General features: G+C 47.4%; 1 protein-coding gene across 2 annotated transcripts in view; it reads left to right on the top strand.

The window, feature by feature from the left end:
• The window catches only part of ACOT12 (acyl-CoA thioesterase 12), an 816,096-nt gene that overhangs the window by 567,740 nt on the left and 224,434 nt on the right, over positions 1 to 23,922 (top strand). For both annotated transcript variants that reach the window (XM_069627558.1, XM_069627559.1), the window contains one exon: positions 8,034 to 8,089. In XM_069627558.1, coding sequence (XP_069483659.1) covers positions 8,034 to 8,089 — 56 coding nt within the window. The remainder of the gene's footprint in view (positions 1 to 8,033; positions 8,090 to 23,922) is intronic.

Raw genomic sequence — 23,922 nt, 5'->3', positions numbered from 1 at the left:
GTCCTAAATAGTGTACTCTTTGCACAACTGTAACTTCTGTTAAGATGTGTAATGCCCTGGATTAGCTAATAGTAAGTAAACAACAACTTGATATCTTGTTTGCATGCTTCACAAGATGGGAAGGCTAGTAATACATCATCTAAGTACCTGATCATCACTGACATTCCGTGAAAATGTATATAAATATCTTTATTAAGCTGTTGTGACAAAAGTGTAGGTGATTCTGTGTAACCCTAATTAGCCTATTGGAAATGTCCAGGGAGAAAAGACTGAAGGCTATTTTGGAAAAATAATCTTCAGTCTTTTCTCCCTCAATGATTTCCGTCACCGGCATTCAACCCTGATCCCTCACAGATCTTGTACAAATCCGTATATATTCCTTCCAGCCTTTTTGACTATCAAAATCATAGTATTGCAGGGGCTGGTGGTAAATACTAGGATCCCTTGCTTCAGCAGAGATTCTATCAGTAGTCTTTCTGGTTTCAGACGGTACTTGGGAATACAAAGCAGTTTCTTAGATTGATCAATCTTAATCCTAATTGGTTCAGTGTTTCTAATACAACCCACTTCATTATATTGCAATAACCAAAGGGATTAAAGTATGGTATCAATCAGTTCTTGTCAATCCAGTCACCAGTTGCGTTCTTGTCAATCCAGTCACCAGTTGCATGTGATGTTGGCTTCTCCTGTAGAACATGTAAAGTGGGTAGGGCTGCTTCAGTGTTCTTACTAATGACACCCAAAAATACTCCATCTGAGGTACAGTAGATAGTACAGTTCAGTTCAGTACAGTAGATAGCGCAGTTTAATAAATCTCTTCTCAACAAATTAACGGGAGCTGATGGACTGAGAAAGAAGGTGTGTGTCAGTGATTGAGCCTAGAGTAGCCATTACAGGTTAAGTGACTTGGTGAGGAACCTAAATATTGGATATGCTTACTACTTTCACTGATTTAGAGGACCAAGGAATGCCGGGCAAGCAGTTGGATCGGATAGCTGATCAACTAGATCCTGTGTCTACCAGGCAGGTGACGGCTTGTCTGTCAACTTCACTCGAACATATGGCCCCTCTTGATCTACTGGTATCATATGGTACATTGCGAGGTCATCTTCCTGGCTGTTTCATCTTTGGGCATTAGGGTTTGGGAAGGTGTCCTATCCTTGAAGGGGAAGATAGTAATTTCACCGAGGTCTGTACTACCACTTATTCTTTAGCACCCCACCTATTTGCAATAATTACAGGCCATAGGATTTACATCCTCCTCAGGCTGTGCTTGTTGAGTCCCTGTTGGGGACCCTCTTATCTTTCCACTATCTCTGCCCCCAAAAACACCTCTAACTCACCCCTGCCTGGCAGGGGGCCTTGCTGCAGCAGGTTCTCTAACTTTAATAGCATGTGTTTATTGTCAATATTCTCAATTTTCTGTTCTTGACACGTTATGCAGTGTTTCGCTACTGACACCAGCTCAGATAATTATTTATTTTGCCACCCTATGCAAATATTCAACTGGGCTTGTAATGTAGGCTACTGACCAGAGTCAAAAGCCTTGAAAATCACCTTTTGAGTGGTCTGAATGAGGAGTGAACATTATTTTCAATTGGTATACATAATCTGCATGGGATTCTCCTTTATGCTGCCTGCAATGTAATATCCTGCCTTAATCTGTCTTCCAGGGTCAGACCTCTGGATCATGTTTATAATTCTGTTTCAGGCTGGATCTAGCAGGTCCCCTATTCCAGGGTCTGCAGCCTGCCAGTTATCATGCTGGGTGAGGTTCTAGTTAACCTCCAAAGGCATAACCACCATCATTAGCTAATTCATGTCTGCCCAAGTAGGATTGTGGCACTGTATCAAGGCCTGGAGCTCCTCGATAAAACTTTGATACACCTCCCCCATGGCTTGGACATATTTGGTCCAGTTTCTCAGATCACCAGGTGTCCATCTTACATTGACCGTGACAAACAAATTATTACCTCCATCACTCATGGCCTAGGGTCCTACCTAAGGGGAGCCTGAAAAATAAAATTTTCCCAGCCTTACCTAGTGCCACCTCTCGTCATAGATGGTGTATACGAGGGAGGCGTAATGGGTATCTGTGCAAATCTAGGGCCTGCAGTCATTTCTGTTATGGGCTGAGAGATTACGGGTTTAGGAGCCGGCTGAGGTAACAGAGGTGCAGTTGGCACAACCACAGCAAGCAGAGTGGCCGCTTGAGTTGCTTGCAAACACACATGAGTGAAAAAGTTTACACGCTCTTTGCAGTGTCATCAATAGGGATGTCTTAGCATTTTCTGCCATTGCCTGGTTTCATAAACATTTTATTTGGCCCCTCAGCCTGTCATTGGAATCTTTCAATCCCCTTATCTTTGAGGTGTTCTACCATTCTGGTGCTTCCTCAAACCAAGTAGCATATACACCCCACTGCTGGAGACCTATTTTCCCTATTGTTGACTAAAAGGTGTGCCTCAATGCAGCCAACCATCCCAAATGGAAGGTTACCTCAAGCAGGAACTAGATGTGTCAACCGAAAGATCTTGTTCCTGTTACACTTTTATTTTATTGAAATGAATTATCAGTTCAGATCCTGAATTTTTCACCAAACCAAAATGACCACAAGGTCACTATACCCTCACCAGGCTAGACATATCAGAAAATCAAAACTGCCAATATGTTTCCAGATCATTGTCAAGAGCCATCAGATATTTCACTCCATGTATCATGACAATGAGACAAGCAAATATGGACAGCAAAACTAGTTAACCTATCCAGAACTTCTGACATATATTAGCATAACCCTGAAACAAGTCTGCCTCATGGTTAGTCATCATGGAAAACCTTCTGCTCCTCCGAGCAGCCATGCAAGCACACCACTTATGGTCAGCCACCTTGCAAACACCTCTTTGGAGTTTTTTAAACAGGACTTTTTACCTCTTAGATTGTGTACACTGAGAATTTGGCAGAAAGCAGCCCACAAGCTCGGCTGTATTCACGCATTGCTCAACAGGTCTGAGTCGTGGTGCCAAACTCTCAGATGAAAACAATTTCGGGTGTTGCCAAAGAGTGGCAGCTGATTTTGATGTCTTGAAAGCCAAGGAAACAGCATCCTACATCAATAAGGAACTGACCACTGTAACCTAACCTGTCCTCCAGACCGCTAATCTTTATAGGTCACTGGTCACCTGACAGAACCAAAACCTAAGAACATTCGACAACCACTGCTCGACCCACCGGCGCACACATCCTTGCCTCCCGCAAAAACACAACTGAGTACCTCATTAGTCCATAGTCCCTCTACAGTGTCTATTTCTGGTTATAACATCTTATGATGACTTCCAGTCTGGCGATTCCTGGCTAGGGGGTAGGGCTCCCACCACCCATCCGCACATTTGTTTTTGCCTGTTCCAATTAGTCCGGGTAATCTCGCGAGTACACGGGACCTTGACACCAGTTTCTGGCAAGAAGAAATTTTTTATTCATTGCAGAGTGTCAAAGTCATTGGAATATGGTGAATTTCTATGAAGTCTGCTACAATAGAAAAACAAAAGTGATTTAGGGCAGTGGTGTAATAGGAGGTGTGGTCAACTTTATTTTGTTCATGGTTATCATCCATTAAGGCTAATTTTCTTTCTTTCTTTTATATATTTGCCACTTTTACTCACAAGACCCTCACTGAAACCCCACCCTAGGGGAGGAGGGAGCACACATCCCCCATTTCCTCAGTTTGGTTCGCAGGAGGCTCGCATTTGTAGATGGCTGCAGGCTGGAGATCGGTAGAAGAAGTAGAGGCTTGCTGGAGAGACTGAAGAGAGTTGCTGGTGTCAATAGTGGAGAGCAGGAGATGAGGGTGAGAGCTAGGAGAGTGAAGGAGAAGGTGGTAACATCAGAGAGGTAGAGAGAGAACAGGAAGATGTATTGAGATCCAAGATGGTGACAGAGGAGGTGATAACATCAGTAAAGGTGAGTGAAAGTGAAGAAGAGGTGTTGAAAATCAGGGTGCAGGAGAAGGTAGTGAAACCTAAAGGGAAGGAGGAGGTGATACCATTAGAGACTGGAAATGTCACAAAGGAGGTTATATCAGGGGCCGAGAGTTATACCGAGGGGGCGGAGGAAAGAACACTATGAGGTGGAAGTGGTAGTGAAGGTGGTACAGAACAGTTTGGGGAGTAACATCAGGGGTATACGGGGATACTCTGAAGGAGAGAAAACCCAGAGGAGGAGGATTAGAAGTAGCAACAGTATACCAGGTGACATCATCCTGGGACATGGAAGAAGAAGAAAAAATATCAGGAGGCAAAAGAAGGACTGAGGAAAAGAGCCAGAACAGGAAGTCTCCAGCAGGACAGGAAAGTTAGCATAGGATCATTGAAGTGAGGAAAGGGAAATCAGTAAGAAGTCCAGGCAAGGCCACACTCCAGAGACCCCTCTCTAGCTCTGTCTGTGCGCTATGTCGTCTCACCTGCACACCTCTAAGACATAACGCCGAAATAAGTAATGGGATATAGAATCCCAAAAAAACCTGCATCTAAATCAGTCTCCAATACCAGAAAAGGGGTGAGTGAAACCCTCATGAACTGTACGACCAGGTACAATTTAGCCAGAGGCCTAGTAACCTGCAAACAGCAGAAGAGGCATTGGACAAGGGCAGGGATGTCATTTAGGGGTTGCCAGGGTTCGCACTTGCGACCCCTGCGGTCTCCCTTGCTAACCCTAAAAATAAATATAAAATAGTTTTTTTGTGTTTTTGTTATTTTACAAATTGAAGCTCCTGGGCTGTGGCCAATGCCATGTCCCTCTTTGTTTCTAGAACCGCTGGCTTTCTTGTTCAGGCTTCTTAAAAAAATACAGGGTGTTCCACAAGTGTAACACTTTGAGTAGTGACCCTAAATAAGAAAGAATAGGAATAACAAATAATTTGTCTTTCTGGAATTCTAAACAATAATTGCTAGACTCATTAAAGGTTTATTTCAGGCAAACTTCAGGGGGTGAGTCCATGATTTAAACACCTCAAATTCACATGGCAGACAAAATCCTTCAAAAACCATTTAGAGTAGAATAAGCATCCATTTTGGACGATGTATTTTGCTTTTCGCAAGTTGCAGTTATGGCATGTTTTTTTCTGCTGATACATATGGTGATCCATTCTTGTATGAAATGTATATCATGTTACGTTGATATTGTAACCATATTTTTCATAGTGTACTTAGAAACAATGCTATGTGTGACCAGTTCCTGTTTTGTCAAGGGGTAAACAGTGGTGTTCCATCGCTTCCCGTGATGTTACTTCGGGGTGGGGTGAAATTACATCACTTCCTGTGATGTCATCAGAAGTCAAGGGTCATGTGATGTCACTTCCACTACCCCTGGCATGTTGGTAAAATGACGTGCCTGGACAAGGGGAGGGGCCCATTCTCATCAAAACAAATCATTCTGACCCTTGTTTTGTCTGAGAAGATCTCATTTTCATTTAAGATGGCACCACTTGTAACATATGCCCTAATAAAAGATAGCGAGTATGGTCTTCATGTCCTACTTTGTCCTGGGTGGAACCCTGTGATAATTTTCAAAAAACCAATTCAGGATACCAAGATGGCCAACTACAAAGCTTTTATTGCGTTTGATCTATCAAGTGTTTTTTTACAGTAGTGTTTATCAAGAATTCCATATGGGAATTTCAATGCAATTTGCTATTTTTGTACTCCTCTGTAACTGCCTCTACCCCTTGATGGAACTTCACAAAACTTTCCCCAAACATTCTGAGGTCACTGTATATGTTTTGGGAAAGTTCTTTGCAGAGGTTTCAATACTACCCAAAATTATATTGAGTGTCAGGGATCAATATAATACGACACCCAAAGGTTTAGAATTAAACAAAGGTTCATTAGGGCTATGATACAGTTTGGGCAAAATAATAAACAGTAAGGCTTTGAATCAAACTAAAGTTGTCAGGCTGGGTATTCCTCAGGATGGAGGCAGTGCTTTGGGACATCTTGAAAGAAAGCATTTCTCATTCAAAACATTCTCCCAGTTCTCAGTAAGTCTGGAGCCGGGGACTATCCTGGCAGATTAAAACAATAACCAATAAGTTTATATTCTCGGATTTAAGGGATTCCTGCACCCTGCCTTTGCCTTGATTTTGGCGTTTCCCCTTTGTTTTTCATCTCTGGTTTAATAAGTACCTACACCTTTGTTTTGGTCTTCATGAGGGGGAGCATCATCCAGTGATGGAGCCTTTTGGTGGGCTCTGTAGGTGGTGTGGCAGTACTGCTGGCCTTCCCCTAAGGCCATAGCCACAGAAAGAATGGAGGATGCCCTAGGTTCATACCAGGATACTCACTAGGCCTCTTAACATGTCCCTCACCCCTCAAGGTCTTGGTTCTCCTGCCACATACTCCAGTCCTTCTGTCTCACCCTTGATGTCTCACCTCAAGTCTTGTTTCTAGAGATCCCTTACCAAGACCTTCTTCACTTTCCCTCTCTTCATCTGGGCTTCTCCTGTCTCTCCTCAACGCCTCACCACAAACTTGTTCATCCACCCTTCCTAGTTGAACCTCATGGTGATGTGGAGTCCACAGCCTTCTTTTAATCGCTACTGTTATTCCACCTATCTGCTGAGGTAAAGTCTCCCAACTCCGCCTTAACAATTTCTGACTCCCTCTCCACACTTCTCTCAACTACTCATTCACATCCTTGATGTTCCTCCACGTTTCACCACTACTTCTCTCTGTCACTTCCTTCTTTTCCTTCCAGATGTCCTAGTACTCCTTCTCTTTTATTGCCCGCTCCTCCTTGGCCAATAATGCTTCCTTTCACTCCACCGTCTAGACCTCTGGATCTCTTGCTCTCTCCATTCCGCTGAGTGTCTCTCCTCCCAGCCTTCTGGGACCTCCATTTCCCAGGCCTCTGGGTCTGGTAATCCCCCACCCCCAGAGCTGGTCTTTCCTCAGCCTCCTGGTAGTGCTTTCCAGCCACCTATCTCCTGTTCTAGCAACTGATCCAGATCCTTCTATTCACCCCTACAGCAATTACATCTGGTACAAGAGAACTCCGGTGCCTTTCTTTAGGTAGCTGGCGATGGGGCAAGATAACAGGCCCTTTTCCTAAGGATGACTCATAGCCCTGATGTTGGACATGAAGTTGGCTTGTTCCTCCCATTGGGTGGTCTTCTCTCTGCCTGCCACACCCTGGCCCTGCCCTTTGGGTGGACTCCCTTACCCTACCTGGTCTCAGGTGTATGAGTGTGGATCCCATGGAAGGCGTTCTGTCTCTTGGTTCAGGTCCCACTCCTTCCCTGTGGTTTCAAATTGGTTTTCAGCGCCCATGCGAGGAGAGGCCAGAGTACAGGCTGGGGAATTGCTACTCCCAGTTGATGCTCCTAGAAGGCCTGGAGCACCCAAGGATGCAGTCTGACAAGCTCCTATCTCCCGTATGTAAAATGTTGTATACAGGGGACCCTCACCCCATGATTGCCTCGGGCCCAGCTTTACCTGGCTGTGGCAGCACCTGGCCCCCTTGATGGCTCCACCATTCCCAAGCAAGGTTAGGCAGGGGACTTTATCACCTTGGTGATGAACATTAAGCCCAACAGTATTGTGTCAGGGACAGGGATTTTAAGTTAAATTATTACAATGCTTTCCTCTTTAGCTTTGAAAATCCTAACTTTACAAATTGAAATAATAATAATATTGTTTATGTATGTAAAGCTTGATGCCGGATTCCTACCGTTTCTATGCACTGTTATAATGGGTGTTATTATTACTAAATTAATTGTACTCCATTTATCTATGTCGAAAGAATGAACGGCTGAGTCGGTGGTGTCGAGATTTGAGCTTCGAAATGCAAGCTGGCTGCATGTCAGAGGAAAGAGCTTTGTTTCTGAGCTATCTTTCTGAATAGAAATGTATTGATTGAATGCAACACATGGCCGCTGCTAGCCACTGAAATGCTCTGCCTTTCGAGTTGATGCATGTATCAAAATCAGATGTTAGCGATACTTTTTTCTTTTGATCTCATTGCATTTTTCTACTTTGCCAAAGGATGGGTTCAGGAGGTACCGTGGGGCGATAGCACGGCGGAGAATTCGTCTAGTCAGGTATGTGCAAAGTGAACATAAAATAAAATGTGTGTGAACTCTTCAAGCCATGTTCCGCTGTTTTGTTGGTGAAAGTGTTTGCCCACCAAGTCCATGTTGGTAGTGGGTAGAGCAATGCACAATAATTAGAAGAAGGTCTCATTAAGAACCCTAGTCTTTGGGGATTACTTCCAAGACAGGTGTGTTTTACCCATCTTTTCCTTAGGCCTAGGACTTTTACACACAGTTCTGATATAAATGATTGAGGCCGTTAGTGAATGTCAGTTGTAATGTGCCAGGACACTGGCTGATGGGCCAGGTAAAACTGACCATTGTGATGAACTAGAGAACTGGTAATCAATTTCTTTTTATAACGAGCTTCATGTCGGACCCCAGCCTCTAAGCGCAGCACCGGTATCGAAACGTGCTTCTCGGCACTGTCTTGTTTCCAAGACAAATGCGTTTTATTTTAATTATTTATTTATAAAGCACTTTAGGCTCAAAGGCAAACGGGCGCTGAGTAAAACAACATTTCAAAAACAGTGGATAAAAGCACACAAGAGAAAACTGCAGCCGCATAAAAACAAATAAGACATAAAGGACAAGCACGTTTAAGACAAAGTTAATACAATAAAACACGCCAGAAAATCAGAGCACGAATTCAGAAGCCAGCACAACCATAAGACTAAAACCTTGTATGTAAAAAAGAAGGTTTTAGGAGCTTTCTTAAAAGGGACAGGTGATGACGGAGAGCGCAAGTGGGACTGATGCTTATTCCACAGATGAGGGACCATATACTTTAAAGCATGACTACCTGCATTCTCAAGTTTACACAATGGTGCAGCTAGCAGCGTATTATGGCTAGATCAGAGAACCCGTGCAGGTTAATTCTATGCCAGTCTCTGCTGCAAATTATCCTGGGCTCTTGCCAAACAATGATTTGTGTCCAGTAGTAAGCAGCCTGAACTGATGGTGTTCCTTCATTAGAAGCCTCGGTGAGGCCCTTTTGGCCTCGGTAACATGGGTACGTCATTTTCAACGGGCCACTATCCTTACGGTATTATTCTGCACAACTTGCAATTTGGACAGATTGCCTTGAGAGATACACACAAGTAGGCTACTGTAGATCCTACGATGGCCTGGGCCAGGATAGCACAATTCTTTCCTGCAATAAATGGACGGATCCGCAGAGGAGATCACATAACTCACGTGGTCCTTCATGGACATTGTCGAGTCAAAATACACCACAAGGCTTTTACCCTTGGCCAGCACGTCGATTATATGCCCACCAATGGAGAAGCTTTTATGTTATGGAGTTAACTTGCCAAGCCGTTGCAGTGTCCAAACAAGGAGGAGCGCTATCCAGCACTGAATAATGTTAAAAATCATATTACTCCTTTCTGATTCAGCGATATACTCACCCTTCATCTGAAGTACAATCTTAGCGTCATCAGCATAATTGGTGTGCAAAATGTCTTTATCTTCCAACAACTCAAATAGGGGTTTCATAAACAGATTGAACAGAGTCAGGGGGAGACAGTTGCCCCGATGAACTCCACACGACAATTCACTTGAAATTGCTGATACATCGTTACTAAAAACACGGGTCGATCTGTTCGATATAAATGATCAAATCCAATCTGCTGCTGATCTGGATAAAATGCCTCTAATTGAACTCTATTAAAAAGAATATTAAAATCAACGAAGTCAAACGCTGCTGAAAGATCCAGAAGTAACAGCAGAGACTTGTCAATTGTCCATATTGGATGAGAGGCTTGTTTTCAGATCAACCAAAGCAGCTCTAAAACCTGATTGGCGAGGCCCCAGAAGATTGTGCTCCTTGGGCACATTTGTGATTGGAAGGTAGTTGGTTGCTATACTTGGTTTCAAAGAGGCTTTTTTAAGCAAGGGAGTTATCCAGGCTTACTTGATATTATAATAATATTTAAAATAAACCTTAATTCCCTGGGTCAAACTGGCAGCACAGGCTTTTATGACCTTGGCAGGACAAGGGTCCCTGGGACTGCTTGTTGGCTTGATGGAATGAAGGATATCCCAAACCTCTTATTCTTACACCAACTTAATCTCAAAACAAGGGACTGATGGCTTCACAAGAGAATCTAAATAGGGCGGTTAAGGGAAAACCAGACTGCTCAACAGCAATATCCTTTTTTTAAATTAGACACCCTATCAAACAGGGCCTGCTGAACTTTTGCGCACCAGTCTTGGTCCTTTATGATCTCCACCACAGGTGTAATATCTGCTTTCTCTACTTTGTTCAGAATATTAAACAGCTCTTTAGAGTTGGAACCAGTCTGGGCAATCCACCCATCAAAATTCTCTTCTTTCGCTTGAATTATGGCTTTCTTGTACTGAAACACCAACGAATTAGAAGTGTGCTTACCAGCTTTAAGTGCTGATTATTCTAGAGCCTCTAAGCTTTATTTTCTTGTAACTCTGAGAGCACATACATCTTGAGAGTACCAAGATTGGACTAGTGTCCCAACACTAGCGGATTTATTCTTTCCGGCTGGCTTAATATTATCAAGGGCAGAAGCCAAACACTGATGGTAACAGACTGCTCTTTCATCAGGAGGACCATTAGGGGTACATTAACAAGTGGTTGGATGAAAGGTTGAAGAGTGGAGACCATAATCTTCCCCATGCAACATTTAACTACTGAGGATCGAAGAGGATATGATCTGGGTTGAAGATCAGGTACAAGAACAGTAAAGTAAATGAAACAATGATCCAACCTGTGACAATCCTTGATCTTGTGCTGAACCACTGGAATAGCTACAGTACATAGCCAGTCATGTGTATGGCCGCCTTTATGTATGGGATCCCTAATAACCTGTTTGAAACCCAAATTGGTCAGTAATTGACTGTTGGCTACAGATAAGTGATCCTACTTCTCACCAAACCAGAGATTGAAATCTTCAACAATAAGGACCTTCGAAGAAGATTTCATAAAGGAGTAGAACATCGAGGAGAACTGCTCTTCGAAATCAGGTAAATTGGCTGGGGGTCTATGCAATACAATACAATTATAAGTAGTGCAAGGGCTGAACAGCAGCTTTACCAGCAACAACGTAGTTCCCTCTGTCTCTTCCAACTTGATGAATATTCAACGATGAGTGAAAGATTACAGCAACCCCACCACCGATACCATTAATTCTATTCTTACAAATGATAAGATACCAGCTGGGACCACTGGAGCTAAATCTGGCCCGGAGCTCTCAGAGAGCCAAGTTTCTGATAATAGTGCAATGTCTATACTGTTGTCCAGAATAAGATCAAACATATCAATTGAATGCTTGGGAAGAGACTGGTGTTTAGAGACGTGATGTGTTAAGAAAGCTAAGCTATCGTCCTAGCTCAATCGGTATCACCTGTGTGGGTGTGAAACCTGCAATATGCTTGCAGGAGACCGTGACAGCAGAAGGAGGGCTAGGACTGCTTGTAGGCTCATGGCAAATTGTGTCCATTATGCACTTTCTGCCCTGACTAAGGCAGATGATGCCAGGCCCCTGGTAAAAGCTTGGACAGTGTGTGGCTCCTATAGAAGGAAAGGTGTAGCAGTAAGTGCTCCAGTAGCTGGGTGTGGTGTACCAGCCCAGCAGGTGGGTATGGAAATTGAGGGGTTTACTTAAGACAATGGGGGCTCGGGGGCTCATCTTCAACCGGATGAGAGTAAGAGAGCGGAGTTCCCACACAGACTTTTTTAATTTTTATTTATTGGTTATTTATAATGCACCTCTACACAAGTGTTTAGAGGTATAACAAGACATGAGTGTGGGGGAACAGCAAGGATAAACAGTAACAATCCTACTAGGCCTTGTGACATTCAGATCGTGCAAGTGCAGTAACGAAAAGTGCAGGGTAGAGGGGAGGGGGGCAGTACAGGTCAGGGCGTAAGGGCCCATGAGAAGGTGAGTGCCATGGAGGCCAGGTGGACAGAGCCAGGGGAAAGTAGAGAGTGCAGGGGAAAGAAGGTCCATGAGTTTAGTGCAAGGTAAGGGGCAGGAAGGGCTATAAGGGTGCAGGCCCAGCCAGGTTAGTGTAGGGTGGGCTGGAAGGGCAAGTGCGGGATAAGGGGAGATCAAGTGCCCGGGTAGAGTGGACTATGGGGCCTGGTGCCCTGTAATACCAGGTATCAGGTGACCAGTCAAGGGCAGACAGGACATTAACAGGGGAGGGGAGAGGGTAAGAAGAAGAGAAAAGGAAGGCCTTGAGAAACTTCCAGAACTTAAGGAGACCTGGCTGAGGTCTGAGAGGGGCAAGGAGGCCATTCTGGAGGGAGGCCCCTGCGAAGGAAAGAGAACTACCCCACACTCACTGCTTGGAAAAGCATCTGATTTGCGGAGAGCTAGAGCTAGATGACTGAATAGGGAGAGAGAGTTGGATATAGTGGGTCCCAGGCCACAGAAAGACTTGTGGATGATGCACAGGGTCTTAAACTTGCTCCTTACAGAAACCGGGAGCCAGTAGAGAGATTTCAGGGCTGGAGAGATGCGGTCCCTGGCCGTGAGGACAGGAATAAGTCTTGCAGTCCTGTACTTGATTAGTTGTAGGGGGTAAAAGGAGGAGGTAGGCAGATTGAGGGAGAGGCTGTTGCAGTAGTACAACCTGGTGATAAGCAGAGCTCTGTAGACATTGAGTTTCTGGGGGAAGGTGAGGAAAGGGAGAATGCCTCTGAGAAGGTACAGCTGAAAGTGGACCTTCTTGGCCAGATCCGTGATGTGAAGAGAGAAGAGAGAGGAGTCAAAGATGACACCAAGGTTTTCTGCCTCACAGGAGGGTGAGGGAGGTGGCCCATGGAGTGTGGCCATAATGAGGGAGGGAAAGAAGGAGCAGGGGTCCGAATGAGAAGGATCTCTGTCTAACTGGTATTAAGGCAGAGATTGTTATCAGTGTGCCATGCCTGCATAGCAGACAGGCAGTCAGGAATGAGATAGGAAGTGGAGGAGGCAGCGGAGGGAAGCTTGAAGGAGAGTTGGGTGTCATTCACACAACATTGGAAATTCAGAGAGAAAGTGGAGATCAAATGGGATAGAGGGGCCAGGTAGATATTGAAAATCCAGGACGAGAGGATAGAGCCCTGAGGGATACCGCAGGTAGAGAGTGAGATGGTGGAGAGAAAAGGGCCCAGATGAACCTTCGAAGGGTAGTCTGAAAGAAAGGAGCTCAACCAGTCCAGAGCTAGGTCTGAGATGCGACGGGTATCGCAGAGCTGATTTCTCAGGGTGGCATGATTGACCGTATCAAAGGCAGAGGAAAGGTCAAGAAGGACCGGAACAGAAGGAGAGCTTGAATTAAGATAAGAGAGCAAGTCTTCATGGGTGTTCAGGAGAGCGGTTTCCGTACCTCTAGCAACTCTGAAGCCAGACCTGTGGTCATGGAGACAACCAACAGATTAAGTGTGGTGGATAAATTGGGAGATGGCCAGCCTCTCCAAGAGTTTGCCCAGGAAGGGGGTAATGGAGATAGGTTGGTAGTTTGCCGGGCAGGAAGGGCCGACAGAAGGCTTTTTGAGGAAAGGGTGCACAAGGGAGTGCTTGAGAAGTGAGGGGAAGGCCAGGGCCACTCCGCGCCTGGACTGGTTAGGGTTGGTTTTAGAGAGGACCTTGTAACTTTCAGGGAGGAGAGTGTCAAAACTCGTGACAGAGCTGGTAGTGAACCACATCTCAGTGAGGGCTAGGACATCTAGGTCAAGGTCTTCAAGGAGGTGGAACATGTCAGAAGAGCATTTGACGGCAGAGCAAGAGTTGACAGTAGCTAAGTTGGGCAGGTTGCCACTTTTGTAGGTCTTCCAAGGAGGTGTGCAGGAGTGAGGTACACCCATCGGAGGTGGAAGAGGAGCCGTAGGGGTGGCATAAAGAGGAGTGGCAGGAGAGGGTGTCATGATCACTGCTTCGAAGGAGTCAGGACCAGCCCAACGTCCTTGGAAGCAGGCCCTTAACCCTGATCCTAGGCACCAGCCGGTCCCCACAGGGACCTTTTGGACCTTGTCCTGGAGCTGGTGGCACCAGGCTCATCAGAAGCATCGGTCCCGGCACTGGAAGCGCCGGGCTCATCATTGGTGTGAAGGTGCTTGGGTGGACTTACCTGTGGCAGACCATGCTGCTTACTTACCAGACTCTTAGAAGTCCTCGGTGAACTGGGACTACTTTCTTACCTGGGTGGGGCAGCTCCACTCCTTGGATACAGCACTGGAACTCTTCTGGAAGCAGGAACTCTTTTCTTACCTAGGCGGGGCCGTGGAAGGAGACGCCTCATCACTCCAAGGCTATTTAAACCACACCCGATTGATGAAATGTGCTTCGCGTTATTCTGCATCTGCAGCAGAACGCTCACCGAGTCTGTTCCAGCCTTTCTTCTTTGGATCCTGAACCTGCAAGAATTATACTTACCATTCCTGTACCCGATCAACATCAGCACCTGCAAAAGACCAGAAACAACAGGTTAGCAGAACGAACTTTAACACACAGTGTTTACTTACCTGATCCATCGGCAGCGGCCGTGTCTCACGCTGCACCTTCGCCTGCAAAGGTAAACAGCATTATCATACTTACTGGCACGCTGTGCATTCCGGCTTCTTCACGCTGCATCTTCACCTGCAAAGATAAACAGCATTATCATACTTACTAGCACGCTGTGCATTCTGGCTTCTTCACGCTGAATCTTCACCTGCAAAGATAAACAGCATTATTCTACTTACCGGCACGCTGTGCATTCCGGATTCTTCACGCTGCATCTTCACCTGCAAAGATAAACAGCAGTGTTACACTTACCGGCACGCGGCGAATTCCGGATTTTTTCATTCTGCATCGTCGCCTGCAAAGACAAAGAAAGAGACAGTAAGAGCGCTTGCCATACTTACGCAATTCCAGGCGCTTCTCCGCCATGCATAAAAAGACTATAAAGAGTAAAGGTGTCCAGAAACTTACCAGTCGTGCAGACAACGACGGTACCCATCCTCTGAAGTCAAGAGGCCAACGTTTCACCAGTGAAGGAACTGGCAACGGCACCCTGCACTAGACGCAGATGGAGAGCCCAGCATTCACCTATCTAAGGTGAGCACGTTGACCTGGGAGGGGGGCTCAACAGTCAGGCTGAGAGGAGAGAGATAGGGACATTCACAACCCAGACCTTTAACCCCATATTATTTCACCTGCAGAAACCTCACCCTTCGAGTCCGACACACAGTGCGGAGAGGTTCGACCCCAGAAGCCAACCGAATCCTGCACATCACGTTTCGTGTTACAGACACCTTCCTGCCAAGACCCGCGCCTCCGTGGGAATCAGGTGAGCGTTACAGAACGCAAAGCCCACCACAAAACTCCTACCCAGGCGCAATGGAAACCTCAGATACTGATCAACTAGCCCTGTTGCTTGGGGAATTAAGAGCAGAAGTACATGCAGCTCGCCAGGAAACGAGCTCTCTAAGAAGAGAACTGATAATTTCTAAGGAGCGAACAGAGGACCTTGCTCGGCAGTTGTTACAAACGCAGGCAGGACAGACACCTTTGCCCGTTCCAGGAGGGAGTTATCCTTCTGCATCAGCTTCAAATCCAGTGCAAATCAATTTGCCCGGTAATGTGCCCTTGGCTCCGCCCGAACGCTTTGCTGGTGATCCAAAGAAATTCGCAGTGTTCATCAACCAGTGCCGCCTGCACTTCTTATGTCGACCAGCTGCATTCCCAACAGACCAGGCCAAGGTAGCTTTCGTGCTTTCTTATCTCAGCGGCAGCGCTGCAGATTGGTCGATCCCTTTAGTCACCCAGGATGATCCGGTTTTACACGATTTTCAAGCCTTCCAGTCCAGCATGGAGAAACTGTTCGCAAGACATGCACAAGGGCAGGCCTTGGACAATGAACTTCTCTCATTACGACAGGGTAACCAAGACCTCTTGACTTATATAGCCTCTTTCAATAGACTCATAGTGGAAACACAATGGCCCGAAGACAAGAGAATAACGCTTTTCTACAGAGGCCTGCGTGGGGAGCTCAAGGATGTGCTAGCGCAAGTTGTGAATCCTCCACAAGAATGTTCGGACTATATTGACTTAGTTGTCCAACTGGACCATAGACTACAGAACAGGAAGGCAGATCGTTCCAGATTTGATACCCGAGTGTTTTCTAAACCACAGACCTCGAATAAGGGAGCTGACACTGTGGAACCCATGCAAATAGGGGGCATGAGAGGTCCTTTAACCCAGAAAGAGCGGGAAAGAAGAAGGCAGCTGCAATTATGCCTCTATTGCGGTAATTCAGGACACTTTCTTCGGGACTGTCCCGTGAAACCAGCTAAGAAGACTGTAGGAGCCGCGGATACCTGTACCACAAATTCTGAGCAGGGAAACGACCTCGCCCGACAAGAGTAGAGGTCCTCTTGCCGAGCGTTAAGATCTGTCCCGTGACCTCGCATTTTGTGATACCCATGGTCCTCATTAGTCCTGAACGTCCGGATCGTTTGCATGCAATTGAAGCTTACATTGACAGCGGAGCAATCGGTAACTATGTGGACCGTGAAATGGTATCAAGGATGAATCTACCCCTTGTCCCTAAGGCAGTAAAAGATGTCATCACTACTGTGGATGGCACGGAGATAGCCTCCGGACCAGTAACGTATGCCACCCAAGAAGTGACGTTGTTGAGTCACAATGGACACCGGGAGAGAATAGTGTTCGATGTAATCAAGGCCCCTCAGTTCCAGATCATTCTGGGAATCCCTTGGTTAGAGAAGCACAATCCTCAGATTGATTGGCGAGCAAAGACGGTTCAGTTTTCAGAGTGTTCTACCACTTGTTATCCTCGACCTGATGTTTCATTAGCGGCGATCTCTTCTGAGGAGATTCTCAAATTACCTCCCGAATACCAGGAGTTCCAAGACGTCTTCCAGAAGGATCAAGCTAACACTCTACCTCCTCATAGGTCTTACGACTGTCAAATAGATCTGATACCTGGAACAACTCCTCCTTGCAGCAGGATCTATGCCCTCACCGAGCCAGAGAACCTTCACCTCAGACAGTACCTGGACCAATACCTAGCTAACGGGTTTATCCGTCCTTCAAAATCTCCAGCTTCATCGGCTTTGTTCTTCGTTCCGAAAAAGGAAGGAGACCTTAGGACTTGCATAGATTACCGCGCCCTGAATCAGATCACTGTTAAAAACAGATACCCGTTACCTTTGATCCCTGAACTCCTGGACCAAGTCAAAGATGCATGTATATACACAAAGCTGGATCTCAGAGGAGCCTACCACTTGGTACGGATCAAAGAGGGCGATGAATGGAAAACGGCCTTCCGCACCAAGTACGGGCTATTCGAATATCAAGTGATGCCCTTTGGACTGTGTAATGCTCCTGCTGCTTTCCAATATTTTATGAACAACGTCCTTAGAGAGCTCATTGACGTGTGTGTAGTTGTCTACATTGACGACATCCTCGTATATTCATCATCTGAAGAAGAACATCAGAGACACGTTAAAAAGGTTCTCGAGAGATTGCGTCAACATAGTCTTTTTGCTAAGCTTGAGAAATGCGTTTTCAACGCAACGGAAGTCGAGTTCCTGGGATTCATATTGTCACCTAACGGTGTCCATATGGATTCAAAGAAAGTTGATGCAATTATCAAGTGGCCATCACCAACCTCTGTAAAAGGAGTTCAAAGCATGTTAGGATTCGCTAACTTTTACCGCAGATTCATTCCTGAATTTCCCGGATAGTCCAGCCCATCACTGCTCTGTTGAAAAAGAACAAACGTTTTGAGTGGTCTTCTGAAGCGGAACAAGCTTTTCAAGACTTAAAAGCTAAATTCATTTCTGCACCTGTTTTAAAACATCCTCGCCCAGAACTTCCTTACATCATGGAAACGGATGCTTCTAGTCTTGCTATGGGAGCAGTGTTATCACAAAGAGATTCGGTCACCAACCAACTACATCTGGTTGCCTTCTGGTCCCGCAAGTTTTCGCCACCTGAGATCAACTATTCAATTACTGACAAGGAACTTTTGGCCATCAGATCGGCCTTTAAAGCCTGGCGGCATTATCTTCTTGGAGCCAGACACACAGTCACCGTAATGACTGACCACCGCAATTTACAATATCTAAAGACAGCCAAAGCTCAGTCTTCCAGACAGCTTCGCTGGGCTCTGTTCCTAGCAGAATTTGACTTTATAATTACTTATCGACCAGGTAGTAAGAACGGAAAGGCGGATGCCCTCTCTCGGATGGGAGTAGATGAACATTTGATCAATCCAGATCCAATACCCATAATCCCAGAACAAAGGATTTTGGGTTTGGTCAGCACTCAATCTTTTGAAGACATCAAGACCACGGTGAAATCGCTCCTAACTCCGACCGATTTGCAGGACTGGCAATTAAAGGGAAAAGAATTCTCAGTAGATCAAGACCTACCATATTTCCGAGGACGATTGCAGTTGCCCTGTGAGAAACTACAAAAACAAGTAATCTCCGGTTATCATGATTCTCTAATGGAGGGGCACCCTGGCATTACCAAAACCATGGAAAAGATTAAAAGACATTTCTGGTGGCCATCGTGGAAAAGGGATATTAGAGACTTTGTAATCTCCTGCGGTGTGTGTGCCCAGAATAAAAGTCAAAAGCAAAAACCAGCCGGCCTATTACAGCCACTTGACATTCCTCCCTGTCCATGGCATACCCCGTCCATGGATTTTATCACGGACTTACCTCCATGCTTGGGATATACTACCATCTTAGTAGTCGTGGATCTATTCTCGAAAATGGCTCACTTCATACCCTTGAAGGGTCTGCCTTCAGCCTCAGTATTGGCCCGGGAATTCTTGGCGAACATTGTTCGCTTACACGGTTTTCCTTCGGTTTTAGTCTCCGATAGGGGAAGTCAATTAATCTCCCACTTCTGGCGCAGTTGCTGTCGTCTAGCCCAAGTTGATGTAAGACTTTCGACCAGTCACCATCCCCAAACTGACGGACAAACCGAAAGGACAAACCAGACATTAGAACAATATCTACGCTGCATGCTCCAACAAACAGAAAAACCCTGGAAGGACATTCTTTGGATCGCTGAATACGCTTACAACAATTCGGCTCATTCTGGAACCGGGAAGACTCCTTTTTTCCTATTATATGGACACCATCCTAGAACCTCCAACCTGGATCCTCCCCAAGAAATTGAAGCACCTGCTGTGCATCACTTGCATTCGGAGATCACCTGTGCCTTTAAGGAAGCCACTGCCCATCTGCAAAGAGCTAAAGCTCAATTAAAAAATACAGCCGATCGGCACCGTAAAGAGGCCCCTCACTACGCTGTAAGAGATCAAGTCTGGTTATCCACTAAGCACCTGCCTTTAAAAGGACCCCGCACTTTCATCCCGAGATACCTTGGGCCCTACCTCATATCTGCCATAATTAATCCGGTGGCTGCCAAATTGGAATTACCTACGCATATGAAAATACATCCAGTATTCCATGTCTCCTTATTAAAACCAGTACAACCAGAAACCCGATTGACTAAACTCCCAGAACCCGTTTTGGTAGACGGAGAACTAGAATTCGAAGTGAAGAACATCCTAGACTCCAAAATTTCCAGGTCTAAATTATACTATCTGGTTGATTGGAAAGGATATGGTCCTCAGGAAAGGTCTTGGGAACCCTCAGAACATGTCCACGCACCTCGTCTGGTCAAGAGATTCCATCTGAATCACCCCGACAAGCCAAAGCCCCCGGGAAAGACACACTTAGGAGGGGCCTTGAGGGGGGATACTGTCATGATCACTGCTTCCAAGGAGTCAGGACCAGCCCAACGTCCTTGGAAGCAGGCCCCTAACCCTGATCCTAGGCACCAGCCGGTCCCCACAGGGACCTTTTGGACCTTGTCCTGGCGCCGGTGGCACCAGGCTCATCAGAAGCATCGGTCCCGGCACTGGAAGCGCCGGGCTCATCATTGGTGTGAAGGTGCTTGGGTGGACTTACCTGTGGCAGACCATGCTGCTTACTTACCAGACTCTTAGAAGTCCTCGGTGAACTGGGACTACTTTCTTACCTGGGTGGGGCAGCTCCACTCCCTGGATACAGCACTGGAACTCTTCTGGAAGCAGGAACTCTTTTCTTACCTAGGCGGGGCCGTGGAAGGAGACGCCTCATCACTCCTAGGCTATTTAAACCACACCCGATTGATGAAATGTGCTTTGCGTTATTCTGCATCTGCAGCAGAACGCTCACCGAGTCTGTTCCAGCCTTTCTTCTTTGGATCCTGAACCTGCAAGAATTATACTTACCATTCCTGTACCCGATCAACATCAGCATCTGCAAAAGACCAGAAACAACAGATTAGCAGAACGAACTTTAACACGCAGTGTTTACTTACCTGATCCATCGGCAGCGGCCGTGTCTCATGCTGCACCTTCGCCTGCAAAGATAAACAGCATTATCATACTTACTGGCACGCTGTGCATTCCGGCTTCTTCACGCTGCATCTTCACCTGCAAAGATAAACAGCATTATCATACTTACTGGCACGCTGTGCATTCCGGCTTCTTCACGCTGCATCTTAACCTGCAAAGATAAACAGCAGTGTTACACTTACCGGCACGCGGCGAATTCCGGATTTCTTCATTCTGCATCGTCGCCTGCAAAGACAAAGAAAGAGACAGTAAGAGCGCTTGCCATACTTACGCAATTCTAGGCGCTTCTCCGCCACGCATAAAAAGACTATAAAGAGTAAAGGTGTCCAGAAACTTACCGGTCGTGCAGACAACGACGGTACCCATCCTCTGAAGTCAAGAGGCCAACGTTTCACCAGTGAAGGAACTGGCAACGGCACCCTGCACTAGACGCAGATGGAGAGCCCAGCATTCACCTATCTAAGGTGAGCACGTTGACCTGGGAGGGGGGCTCAACAGTCAGGCTGAGAGGAGAGAGATAGGGACATTCACAACCCAGACCTTTAACCCCATATTATTTCACCTGCAGAAACCTCACCCTTCGAGTCCGACACACAGTGCGGAGAGGTTCGACCCCAGAAGCCGACCGAATCCTGCACATCACGTTTCGTGTTACAGACACCTACCTGTCAAGACACGCGCCTCCGTGGGAATCAGGTGAGCGTTACAGAGGGGGGGGGGTAAAATTGATGGGAGATGGAAGACACCTATCAAGAAGGAAGAGGTTGGTCGGCCACCAGGGGGCGCCGGATGAAGACCTAGCTCTGCGTCGCTCCGCCAGGGCTGCCCAAATCCTTCAAAATCCTGCCATTTCTTCGGGTCTCTTGCCGACCTGCACTAAACACTGCTGCAGGGGAATGCACCAGCATCCCCCGGAAAAATCCTGGTGAAAATCGGACCTGCCTTGGCCTCCTACACCGTGTGAAAGCCCTGCCGGTGACAGAGTCGGCGGGAAGGAAGCGCCGTCATCGGCAGTGCCCATCTGAGCCCAGCCGAATCTACGCCGTTCGATCCCAGAGGCTCCCGGGACAGCTGCCGTGGGACTGGTGTCGTCGCCCGGCGAACTGAGAGGTCAGGATTTGCCCCCCCCACCTGGGTCTCCGCTCCAGCCGCAGCCATTGACTTGTCCCGAACCCGGAGGGGCGCCCAATTGGACTTGGGGCTGCCTCCTCCTTCCTACCCCCCTGCACAACACCCGTGCGGGCTCTCCCTCCCCGGCCCCCGCTGAGCGCGGGCTGCCTGGGTTGAGGGCTGCCCGCGGGAAAGAAACATCGAGTGCGGGGGAGGCACACGCGGCGGCTGGAGGAGGGGGAGGGGAAATCTCGGGGGCGGCCGGCAATGAGGACGGAACACCAGCGGGTCGGAGCGGACCTGTTGGGGGATTGCTCCTGGCCCCAGGCGCTGCGATTTGAGGTTGCCTGTTAAAAAAGAAGTGCAGCCCAACCGGAATAGTGAAGGTGCTCACACCAAACACCAGGAAAAAGCACCCGCCACGCACTGGGAGAGAGGCCAAGGACTCGCTCCCGGACGCCTGGACCCAGACTTGCCACCTCGGCCGGAGCAAGCACGCCGACACATCAGACTGGCGCCACCCTCACCGCCTGCATAATCACCCCCCCCCCTGAACTACACGATAAAACATGCCCAGGGCTGGGTCACATTGGACATAAGGCCAGACTGCGCAGGCCAAGGCCCGACAGGGGGCAAAGCAACACGCTGGGAACCAGGGATAAGGCCACCAATCGGCAATCCACCGGAGGCCAAGGAAACGGATCGAAGGCCTAAGGACCCCTCAGGAAGGAACCTCCGATCCAACGGAACACACCCGCACCCAGTGCCACCCCCATAGGGTCAGGATGGGAAAGGATCAGCCCCGCAGGGGAACGACCCAAAACAAAATAGACAAATACACGATGAGCACCCCGGCGGCTCTCCCGGACCCAATTAGTAGGGTGGACAACGAGTCAACGAAGGGGGATGCGGTCCAAACCCTGTCTCTCACCGACATCATGGCAGCAATCAACGACTCCAGAACCTCGGTAGAGACCAAAATAGACGGCTTGGCCTCCGAGGTGTCCTTTGTGAGGCAAGACTTAAGGAACCTAACCACCAGGGTTGGGGAAGCAGAACAACGAATATCCGACACCGAAGACACAGTTAAAAACCTGGCAGGCCGCCTTGAACAAATGGAACGGAAAATCACCACGCTCGAAAATAGAGCTGAAGACAGTGAGGGTAGGTCCCACCGGAATAATCTCCGCATACTCGGCCTTCCCGAGAAAGAGGAGGGGCCCTCCATGGAGCTCTTTCTGGAAGACTGGCTAGCCAAGCAACTCTCCAAATTTTTCTCAATAGAAAGAGCACACAGAGTTCCGACGGGCAGACCAGTCCCGGGTGCCCCCCCACGAACGGTAATCGCAAAACTCATGAACTACAGGGACCGAGACACACTGCTGCACATGGGGAAGGCGACTGGCCCCATCACTTACAATGGTAACCGAATCGGGTTCTTCCCCGACTAAACGAGAGAGGTCCAGAAGTCGGGACAATCCTACGACTCCATTAAAAAGAAACTGTCACCCGTGGGAATTAAATATGCACTCTTCTTTCCGGCAACATTCAAAGTATACCACAACGGCAAGGTTCATGCATTCTACAACCCCCGCGAGGCCTGGGAGTGGTTAGAACCACAGGTCCTCTCTACTCCATGCCCGAATATACCGGGTGGAAGCACACCCCGCAGGCACGGCGGAGACATTGACCACCCCGCTGGACAGGTCACCCCACCACGTGAAGAAGCCGGAAAACTCGGATCTCCGATCAACATGGGACACACTTGAAATTGTGCAACTACTGACCGACAGGTCTAAGGAAACGGTATGAGATCCTTACAGCCGGTGGCCCTGGAGGGGGGCTGTGGGGGAAGTGGACAACTAACACCTCTGCGCCCCCTGAGGGGGATTCTTCACTGTTAATTCTACTTTACGTTCAGTGGTTATCTTGAACCACACGAGTTGCAGGGTAGGGTCCTTCCGACCCCTCCCCCCGCCACCGAGTTGGGGCCTTTGCCCCTTTAGTAGTTTTAATGGTTAGGGGAACAGGTACTTCTGGTTGGGGGTAGTGCAGGGTGGGAGGAGTTTGGGGGTTTTCTTGGGGAAGGAAGGGAAAGGCCTCATGTCACAAGTACCAGCAGTAATGGTCAGCAAAACAGAAACTCAGAGAAATCCTTGCATGAGATATGAGAGGGACCGAAATGCCCCCCCCCCCACTGACCAGCATATACCCATCTGCACGGACATGGCCTACGGTTCACAGGTTAGGGTTCTAGAGTTTGCACATGCAGTACACAAAATTGATCATCAAATAAGAACGGCAGAAGGGCCCAGATGTCAGTTATGCCTCAAAAC

Source organism: Ambystoma mexicanum, chromosome 6p (assembly GCF_040938575.1).
Source record: "Ambystoma mexicanum isolate Mex_15411 chromosome 6p, UKY_AmexF1_1, whole genome shotgun sequence".
Classification (NCBI taxonomy): domain Eukaryota; kingdom Metazoa; phylum Chordata; class Amphibia; order Caudata; family Ambystomatidae; genus Ambystoma; species Ambystoma mexicanum.
This window is presented reverse-complemented; position numbering and strand designations above follow the sequence as displayed.